Source organism: Plectropomus leopardus, unplaced genomic scaffold (assembly GCF_008729295.1).
Source record: "Plectropomus leopardus isolate mb unplaced genomic scaffold, YSFRI_Pleo_2.0 unplaced_scaffold1192, whole genome shotgun sequence".
Lineage (NCBI taxonomy): Eukaryota > Metazoa > Chordata > Actinopteri > Perciformes > Serranidae > Plectropomus > Plectropomus leopardus.
The window spans coordinates 1-10,998 of record NW_024612638.1 but is presented as its reverse complement, the minus strand read 5'-3'; the positions used below and the strand labels follow the sequence as shown (position 1 = coordinate 10,998).

Sequence of the window (10,998 nt, the reverse complement as noted above, 5' to 3'; positions counted from 1 at the left end):
GCCCACAGGTAACACACACACACCTGACTACAGCCCACAGGTAACACACACACTTCATGGGTCCTTTATTTTGGCAGGAGGCGTTTACGAACGCCATCACAGACCTGATCAGCGAGCTGTCTCTGCTGGAGGAACGCTTCAGAGTCGCCATCAAGGACAAACAGGAAGGGATCGAGTGAAGCCCCGCCCTCCAATGACCTGACTTCCTGCTTGACTTTTGTTTATTTTTGTAAATAAAATGTGATGTCACATCCTGCTGAGTTTGGAAGATTTTATTTCTTTTTCTAAAAAACAAAGGGGGGAGGGGATCAAAGGTCAAGGAGATGGAGGGTTCGCGTTATCCGCAGGGTCAGAGGTCATGTGATCTGAGGGGTCAGAGGTCAGCGTCTCTCTGAGCCTCCATGGCTCTCTGCATCTTCTCCACCATCCACAGAGGAACAGAGAACGGCTTCAGCTCGTCCATCCTGACCTCAGGACACTCTCTGAAACACACACACATACGTTACCATGGTAACCACACTGAGAGACACACCTTTGAAGACAGGGGACAGCAGTCTCACCTGTACTCGTCACTGCGAGACAGATCCTGGATGTCCTCCTCAATCAGCAGGTAGGCCTGAACACACACACACACTCAGGTGTAACAGGTGTATTTCAGGTTTAACAAGTGTAACAGGTGTAGAGTGAGTGTTTCAGGTGTAGGTTAGGTGTTTCAGGTGTAGAGCAGGTGTAACAGGTGTAGAGTGAGTGTTTCAGGTGTAGGTTAGGTGTTTCAGGTGTAGAGCAGGTGTAACAGGTGTAGAGTGAGTGTTTCAGGTGTAGGTTAGGTGTAACAGGTGTAGGTTAGGTGTTTCAGGTGTAGAGCAGGTGTTGCATTTGTAGTTTAGATGTTACAGGTTGTAGTTAAAGTGTTTCAGGTGTAACTTGGGTGTTGCAAGTATAGTTTGGTGGTGGGTGTAGTTTCAGGTGTAAATCAGATGTTGCATATGTAGTTCAGGTGTTGCAGGATGGAGTTCAGGTGTAGTCAGTTGTGTAACAGCCTGTCAGTATCTGAGATCTGATTGGTCGTCTCACCATCTTCCCTCCTGTCGCTCTCATGTGGTGTCTCTCTGCCAGCCACTGCTTATCCTTCGCATCTGCGGCATACTGACACACACACGCACACACACACACACACACACACACACACAGAGTCACATTCAGAGACTGACTCACTTCCTGTCACCTGTCTGATAAAAAACCCAAAATATTAAATTAACCCATGAATGCTGAAACATGGCAGTTAAGTGCACTGATGGCTGAGACTCGACTGTCCAGTGGACACGTCAGAAGCGTGTTGTTGTTCAGCTCTCAGGTGTAAACAGGTGAACGATCAGAAATTAAAACAGACACGCGACTGTGACATCATCAGGAGAATTAACACACACGGTTTGTTTACCTTAAACAGGTCGGCGTGTTTGATGTAGATGCGTCCTCTGGTCCCGCCCATCCCCAGCGCCCTGCAGTGACATCACAACATACCATCACTGACATACCATCGCCTGTTTGACACGTGACACTCCTCATGTTAACAACACACGGCAATAACATGTTAATATCATGTTTACACAATGTTTCCACATGTTGTTTACATGTTTACTCACTTGTTGGCTCTGGAGCCAAGAACAAACGTGCTGCCTTCGTTCAGTCTGGACGGATCCCACTACAACACACACACACACACACACACACACACACGTTATTATCATCTGAGCTGCTCTAACATCCAGGTGAGTCCTGATATCTTTAAAATCTGTGTGTGTGTGTGTGTGTGTGTGTGTGTGTGTGTGTGGTCAGGTATGTGACAGTGTTCATTTTAGCAGCTATTTTAGATTTTTTCTCATTTTTAATGTTGAGACAAAAATACTTATTAGTTTTAGTCTTTTTAGTCATTTGTATCCTTTAGTTTACAGTTTTAGTCAACAAAAATTCAACCTTTTAGTCAAAGTGTTTTTTTTTTTTATTTAAACTAAATCTAGTCAGGCCACTACAGGTCGCTGTGCAGGGAACAGATTTATATAACTGAGCCTCCTGCCTGTCAGACGCTGTGCAGGGAACAGATTTATATAACTGAGCCTCCTGCCTGTCAGACGCTGTGTAGGGAACAGATTTATATAACTCAGCCTCCTGCCTGTCAGACGCTGTGCAGGGAACAGATTTCGACATAGCTTTCATTGCTAAGATCTATTTTTGTTGTGGAACAAAAGGTCTCTGACAAAGAGTTTCTGTCATAGTTTTTGTTAACGAAAGTAATACAAGTTTGTGATGATGAGCAGACTCACCTTTGGTCCTTCTCTCTTGATGGGATCAGACTTTGGCTTCACTCTGAGGACAGGAAGTCACAGGGGGTCAGGTGGACAGACAGGTAGGTCAGGTGTGCAGAAAGTTGGGCAAATGTGCAGGCAGGTGTGCAGACAGGTGGGCAGGTGTGCAGACAGGTGGGCAGGTGTGCAGACAGGTGGTCCACCTGTCTGATGTCAGATACTCACTGGGTGGAGAAGGTGTGAGTACGGTCAGAGTTGGATGCTGCAGGGGGACGTGTCCTCCTCTGCAGAGACACAAGGATCACAGGTAAACATGCAGCCAGCCTGTCAGTCAGGTGCAGGTAATGTCACCTAGTCACCTGACAGCCTGACACACAGGTGTGGTGGTGGGGGTACCTTCTTTAGAAGTGGACTTCCTCTCTGGCTGTAGTCCTCGTCAGCAGGTCTGGACCTCTGAGGGACAGAGACAGAGACATCAGACCTGCACCAGGACACAACATGCTCCTCATGCTCTCATTGGTCCGATCCTACCTTGATGGCAACTTCTGGCCCCGCCCTCTTCACCTCCCCCTCTGGAAACAGCTGTTTGGCCTGGTGATGACATCACGGGAAACGCTCAGGAAATGACAGACAGCTTCACAGGTGAGTACAGGTGGTCACATGACCAGACAACAGGAAGTAATCTCACATGTTCCAGAACGTTCCTGCAGGCCTCTTTGATCAGCTGATCCGTCTGAACGTCCTCGCCGACATTCTCCTTCACGTTCTCAGCGGCTTTCTCAAAGAACTGCAACACAGAACGGCCTGATGAGCAACACAACGCCAGCACACCTGCAACACACTGACAACACACCTGCAACACACTGACAACTGCAACACACCAACAACACACCTGCAACACACTGACAACACACCTGCAACACACCAACAACACACCTGCAACACACTGACAACACACCTGCAACACACCAACAGATTTCAAAATGAATAAGTCGCTCTGGAACACTAAAATCGGATAAATTGAGAGCTCTGTGGTGTCTGCACATTTCCTGATTCAGCTGTTGGACTGGAACTGAAAAAAGTGGATCAGCACGTCCCTCGTTCCCTCCTGCTCACACCTGGATACACATGCCCCCTGTTGGACCCCTCACCTTATGGTACTTCCTGAACACAGCCATGATGTCATCGTTAAAGCTGGGCTGAAGCACCGCCCTCAACAGGTCCATGGACACCTGAGGATCCGTGTAACTACACACACACACACACACACACACACACACACACACACACACACACACACACAGCAGATATCAGTGAGTGGTTTTATATTCATGTATTTCTGATCTACGCTCAGTTAAAAACAGGGATGGGTACAAAGAGACGGTGTTAACTGGTTCGTGATTGGGTCGGTACTGAAGTACTTAAGCTTGGTGACAAACGGTGTTGCTGTTGGTATTTATGATGTTAACTGTGTAATGTTCATTCACTCTAACGAAGCCCTCAGGAAGTGCGCTGTGCGTTGATGCAAAATGTTTATAGTGGCTGAAAGATGAATCGCAGCGTTTGAGTCGTTCCCGTGGCGACACTGGTCCACAGAGACTTTTGTTTGTTTATTAACACGAGGAAAGAGACGTTCTGTAAATCGGTAAATGATTTTTTATGAGCATCAAAACCCACGAAACGTCTTCTGTCCCTGTCTGGATGTGAACCATCCGGTTTGATAACATTTGGAAAGTCTAAAAGAGCTGCAAGATTACATTTTTTAGGCCGCCATTAAAGCTAGCCGAGGCACTAATCCAGGAGTCAGTCGCTCCGTCGGTGAGAGTTTACAGCTCAGCTGCGCTCGGCCGCTGTCCTATGGGCCAGCAGATCTGGGTATTTTACACATTTCTAAAGCATGTGCCAATTAACAGCTGTCATAGGAATGAATGAGGCCCCGCCCCCACAGCTGTATCCAGATTTCACTATAACAAATCCATCCAACAGATCTGCCAACCCGCCCCTGATGATGACAAAGCTGCCACCATCATCATCGTGTGATGTTCATTGCTGTGTCGCTGCTCTGCTCGGAGTTAAGTAAACGTCAGGTAAGACCGGACGAGAGCGTGGGCTCACTTTTCTGAAAGTCTCGACCGTGAAGCAAAATGCTCTTTGTGTCAAAGTGAGGCTGCAGTGCAGCGTCTGTGATAATGCAAAAACGGTGGTCAGGCGGTCGAGTCCTCACGCCCCAGCGGCTCCGATGGCTCTCAGTAGATGGAAGTCCAACACGTTAACCATCACGAAACGAGGTGACTCAGGAAAAAACAGCAGAGCGTCACAGAGCTGCTGCCGAGTTCATCCTGAAAGACAAACCGTCACCTCAGGGGAGTGAAGCTGGTTTAGGTCTGATGGAAAACTGCTGCAATGAACGCGCAGCAGACGTCTGTGTGGAACACAATGTAACGCGCAGACGTCTTCATGATAAGTTTGTTTTCATGGGTTATTGAATTATGACTGACAGCCTGACATCCAATCCATGCCCTCATATTCAATGGAGCTGCTCACGATTGGTCGGACAGCTGTTTTGGTGGGAACTCCCCCACCGTGGATATTGTTACTGCGCAGATGCAGGGCTCCCAATGACATCACCCTCGTAAGACGGTAACGCTCGTACCCGGGATATTTTAACCTCATTTCAGCATAGCAGGGGTTAGTGAGGATGTGTCATCCATCTTTATTTACAGTTTATGGTTTGCACCAGTACAGACAGTCCTCAGCAGTCTGGACCGGTCCAGTCTGGACCAGTATATGAATAAAGCAGTAAACTGACCTGACAGTCATGTGCGAGCGTCGTCCTCGGCGGTGAATCTGTCGGTGTTTGATCATCACGTTCCACGGCCTCTACACGCACAACATATCAATGACTTCATCAATAACTGATCACTGATCAATAAACTTACATCAGTTCACATCCAAAGTGAGAAATGTTAAACATCACGCTCTATTAACCAACAAACACTTTGATTCATCACCCAAAACTGATCAATCACAACATGACTGATACATGATCAATAATGACCTGAAGCCATGACGTCATCAGAGCTCACCGCTGAGCTCACCGACACCTCTGTGACGTCAGCTGCTGATCGACAATGTTTAAACAAGAGCTAAAAAAAACACAGCCTGCATCCCAGAATACCAATAACAGGATTTATGAAATAAATATAAAATATCATGTCATACTACTAAATGTGTAATTATTTAAAATGTCATACTACTAATAAAATTAATAGTTAATATGTCATACAACTAATAAAAAAAATATTATATATGTCGTACAATTAGTAAATATTCAATACAACTAACAATTTATTTTTAAAATATCATGTAACACCACTCATGGAGTAGATAACTATTAAATATTATAAAATAGAAAATACTGCGACATTATACAATAATATCCTGTAATACAGGAAAAGTAAATTAGAATGAAATAATAAACAATAATAAAATGTTATCACATACAATGACGTCATATGCTTCCGTAAATTAAAGTTACGATAATTCTGAGTTAGCAGTTAGCAGCTAGCTGTGCTAACGTGTTAGCGGCCGGTGGCAGCGGCCCGTACCGGACTCTGCTCCGGCTGCTCCGGTCCGTCCTGCTCCAGCCAGTCCCGGCCTCCCTCACTGCGGTGGGCTCCCATCGTAGAAACGGGTCTGACCCGGTCCGGTCCGGTCCTGAACCCGAGCTAACTCTGTGAGGCTAACAGCTAACTGCTAACAGCAAACAGCTAACGAAGCTAGCAGCTAGCAGCTAGTTTAACGGTTCACAGTTTCAGAATCCCGCAAGTTCCCGCTAAATTCCCGCGAGTCCGGTTGCTGACGGAGACCAGGAGGCTGACAGATGTTTACTGATCAACTGGTCGGCAGATTATCGATCATCGACACCGAACAGTGTTTGATTCAGGAAGTTACACCTCCTTTCTACTTCCGCTGCCAAGACTCTGGTTAATCACTTCAGAATAAAAGCACGATCCCCCAAAATCCTAAAACACAGTTTAATAACCAGTTTCATTATTATTTATTGATTATTTTTAATACCGGTATATCATACTTATTATTATTGATGTTGCTGTGCGGTGCATCATCACGGCTGTGGTTCGGTCTCTGAAGATAATCTCAGCCGTGATGAAACACGACAACACGCGACCTCCACAGTGACATTACTGTCGTACAACAGTCTACCAGCATCTTTTATTTGTTAATAGTAACAAGCAACAACAGATTATGATTTGTTTGTTTATTTAATGATTTTTTGGCTCCGCCGACACAAATAGTTCTGCATAACTGGACGTGACAGCTGTTGCCTAGCAACACATAAACACTTCCCGCAGGCTGCCGGCTAACCTGCGTTAGCTCGGTCTGCTGAGCGTCACCGACATTTATCTCCGTGTTTTCAGTGAAATCTGAGTCTGTTAACGGACACTTTGAGATTCACACCAGTTAGTCTGATCGGACGAGCGTGTCCCTGTCTCATCAGCGTGTCCCTGTCTCATCAGCGTGTCCCTGTCTCATCAGCGTGTCCCTGTCTCACCGCACATCACTGTAACATCTGTAACAGCTGGTTTACTCCCAGTGAACCAACGTTTACCGAAACCCGTCACAGCTGCTCCTCCTGGACCTCCTCGTAACTTTTAGTAACTCCAGAGCTACACGAACAGCGCCAGCTAGCGGTCTGAACCTGGTCTGACACCGTGATATAAACATACTTTCATTCTCACACCGATTAACGGGTTTTGAACGGCCGTGAAGCGGAGTGATACATGCAGAGTTAAAAGTTAACAGTCCCAGTGACGTACTTTGACCAATCAAATGGCTTGGTTGGAACTAATTGTTGTATAATGTTTTTATCATTATGGTTGTTATTATCATTATTATGGTTATTATTATCATTGTTATTATTGTTGTTATTATCATTGTTATGGTTGTTGTCATCTTTGATTGCTGTTGTTATCGTTACGATTGTTATTGTTATGGTTAATTCCACTATTATGATTGTTATTATCATGGTTATGATTGCTATCATCATTGTTACCATTATTGATTGTTGTTATCATTGTTACCATTATTATGATTGTTGCTGTTACCATTGTTACCATTATTATAATTGTTATCATTGTTACCATTATTATGATTGTACCGTTATCATCCACCCAATGTGCAGCTCATGAGACGGTTTGTTTGGAATAAGATGAAAACTGTCATTACGTTTTTTCTGTATCTCCCCTCTTGTGATGATCAGATAAATAATTATTGGATCGCACTGATTGTAGATTTCCAGATTAGATTACAGATTTATTTTACGGATGTGTAAATCCGGAGGAAACACAGTTCTCTGGAGGTCCTGAGAGAAGTTAGTGTGTTTTATTGTTTATGTTGATGAACGGATGCAGCAGAGAACTGAAGGAATATTTCCAGAAACTGGTTTTTATTTTAACATCAGACGACTTCATGAGATTTCTGCTGACTTGTTTTCTGTGATCTCTGTGTGTTCATCACATGACCTGGAGGACTGTTCAGCTCCGAAACATGTAAACATCACATGACCGCAGCAAGACAAAGACCACTCGACTGGTGTGTAACTGGGTTGGATATATTTTTACTGGGAGTGAAGCTGCAGTGTGTCTGCAGGCAGGATGAAGGACAGACTGTATTTACATTCTCCAGATGTGAGGACCCCATTACAAACATGGCCGACTCTACATCGCTCCGCAGCACGTCATTCCGCAGCAAGTCGCGCAGCATGTAGCTCAGCACGTCGCTCTGCAGTGTTCTGCAGCACGTCACTCCAAAGCATGTAACTTAGCAAAGTTCCACAGCCCACCGCTCTGCAGTGCTCCTTGGGATGTCGCCCTACAGCATGTAGCTCTGCAGCACGTCACTGTGCAGTATTTCGCAACACGTCGCTCTGCAGTGCTCCTTGAGACGTCGCTCCGCAGCACATCACTAGGAAGAACGTAGCTTCACAAAGTTCCGCAGCACTCTGCCCTGCAGTGCTCCTGGGATGTCGTTCTGCAGCATGTCGCTCCGCGGCGCGTTACTCTGCAGTATTTCGCAGCACATCACTCCGCAGCACAATGTTCTGCAGCACACCGCTCCGCAGCACAACGCTCTGCAGTGCATCTCGGGACATCGCTCAGCAGCGTGTCACTTCTCAGCATGTCGCTCCGCAGCACACCGCTCTGCAGAGTTGCAGGTCGCTAACATTACTCTTGTAATTAAAAGTGGATCCTAATTATCAGGTAGAAAGAGTTCATCTCGTTCTCGTTACTACTTTATCCTAAACAAATCATTAAAGAGTTTCCTAGATGCAGAAGCCAAGTTCTTTTTTATCATATATGATTCTTTAATTACAATAAAACTTGTCCAGTTCGTGTTCTTTGGTCTCTGTAATGTAGCTCCACAGGAATATTACAGAGTGACTGCCTTTAAAGGGACAGTCCAACATTAGCACAGAGACAGACGGCAAGGGGAAACTGCTCAGCTCCGTCTACAAAACTCAACATCCCAAAATGTTGGACTGCTACTTTAAAGAAAACCACAACAGTAAAAAAAACGGTGTGATTATCTGCGACGCAGCGGCGGAGGTGAGGTGAGACACGGTGAGAAAGACACAGCGGAGATTCGTGACGAGGACGCGGCGACGGAGAGTCGGCCTGAAAACACACTGTGGATTCCAAAGATAATTTCGAGTCAAAAGGTTTCATGCAGAAGAAAATAAAAACCAAAGATTATAAAAATAAGGAGGAGTTTGTGCTGGTAAGACGTCAGCATGTCTGATGCGTTGACACTTCTACTCTGCGTACAGATCATATAGATTTATAATAACACTTTGGTTTAGTTTCAAACAAACTACAGAAACACGTCTCTTTAAAAAATGTTAAATTAAATCAAATAAAAACAACTTCTCTGACTTTTTTCAATCCATTTAACAGCAGACGAGGAAAATAACATCAACAGACTTCAGATCAGTTTTTCTGTACAGTATCTACACTCGCAGGCAGACGCCCCATTGGACCAGCCAGCAGCCAATCAGAGAGCAGACAGCCGGCGGGCCGCCGTTGTACTGTGTGGGCGGTGGTTCACCATTTACTCTAATATGATAGACAAATATCTGTCGACTCAAAAAGACAAAAAGAATCCAACGACTGAAAACGAGGAAATTTACAGAAAAAAAGTCAAATTTTTGTCAAAATTAGGAGAAAAAGTTGATTGATCGTTCCTAAAAAACACGACCAGAGTTCTGAGGAACCGTGAACCGACCACTCACAACTCCACCTGCACAGGCTCCGCCCACTGCCACACCTCACTGTCACCACTCTGACCTCACTTCCTGTCCAATGACACCGCCACAGGAAGTCTGACGGGACCTCCGAGGGGACGTCTGCCCTCGCCGACCAGTCCGGGTCCCACTCTGAGTCTGAGTCCCAGTCTGAGTCCCGGTCCTGGCTCCGCCTCCTCCAGCACCTCACTGCAAGCGTCTGCAGAGTACTAAGTTTCCCAGAATGCACCGAGAAAGTTCGTCCTCTGAAGTGCGTGCACTGATTGGCCAGGCTGTTCTGAGGAGGCGGGACCTGAAGCGGGCCGCCGGCGGATTCTGTCTGACTCCAAAAAGAAATACGAGTCCAATAGAAACGATAGCTGCCTTATCGACCAATCACCGAGCCCGGTTGGCGCAGGAACCAATCAGAAGTCCTGCAGTGACGTCACAGATGACATCACAGGTGGGTTTTATTGCTGGAGCTCCGTCTTCTTATTGGCTGCGGTGCTTCAGCCACTCCTGGACCAGAACCAGCTCCAGACGCTGTGATGTCAGAGCTTCGACCAATCAGAAGAGTCTGTGTGAGGGGAAGATTAAGCCCCGCCCCCTGCTGGCGGCGGCAGGACGTTGACAGAAGCAGAGGGCGTGCTACAGGTGCTGGTGAGGGACAATCTGAGAGACAAGACGACGATCAGAATAAACTAACGCTGAAAAACAGAGAAACTGTAAAGAGGCAAGGGGGCGTGGTCATGCCGCAGGCCCCGCCCCTCTACACGGCAGCCATCTTATCCCGTGGACTGCTGCTACTACTACTGCTGCTGCTGCTGCTGTTGTTGTTGTTGTTGTCGTCATGGCAACCAGGTGACATCACAGTGCCCTGTGTCCTATCAGCTGCCTTGGGGGCGGAGTCTCTGTCTCCAGGTGTGGTGTGGGCAGGGCCAGGAGAGGACAGGGAGGAGGGGCGAGAGGGAGAGGGGCGGTACGCCGCCATCAGCTCGGCCAGACGCTCCGAAGTCGGCGCCCATTTCGCAAAACCGGCGTCATTCTGAAGGAAGAGCACCGCCGTGCCGTGGACCGCCCGGTAGTACATCTCATCCCTACAAATATACAAATACACAGAGTATTACTGCAGTACTATGGAGTGCAACTACAGTACTGCGGAGTACAACTGCAGTACTGTGGAGTATAGGGCTGCAACTAAAGATTATTTTGAAAATCATTAAATCGGTCGATTATTTTTTTGATTAATCGATGAATTGGATTTAAACATGAAACAATTCAAAAACGAAATGTTGACAGCTTTTACAACATACTGTTACGTTTCCTTACTAACCACGTATGTTCAGTTTGACCTCAGCCTCGCCGAGCTGCAGCGTGTTTCATGCGTGTGGTGTT

At 46.3% G+C, this 10,998-nt stretch overlaps 1 protein-coding gene across 1 annotated transcript; it reads right to left on the bottom strand.

The window, feature by feature from the left end:
- Positions 1-256: 256 nt before the first annotated feature.
- LOC121963625 (deoxynucleotidyltransferase terminal-interacting protein 1) lies at positions 257-6,256 on the bottom strand. Its single transcript, XM_042513903.1, has 13 exons — positions 5,912-6,256; positions 5,113-5,183; positions 3,455-3,551; positions 2,992-3,090; positions 2,835-2,894; positions 2,700-2,756; positions 2,529-2,587; positions 2,322-2,364; positions 1,644-1,702; positions 1,439-1,499; positions 1,075-1,146; positions 561-616; positions 257-482 (listed from the first exon to the last, which is right to left on the bottom strand). The coding sequence occupies exons 1-13, from the start codon at positions 5,984-5,986 to the stop codon at positions 374-376; spliced, it is 918 nt and encodes a 305-aa protein (XP_042369837.1). The 5' UTR covers positions 5,987-6,256; the 3' UTR covers positions 257-373.
- Between the last annotated feature and the right edge of the window lie 4,742 nt (positions 6,257-10,998).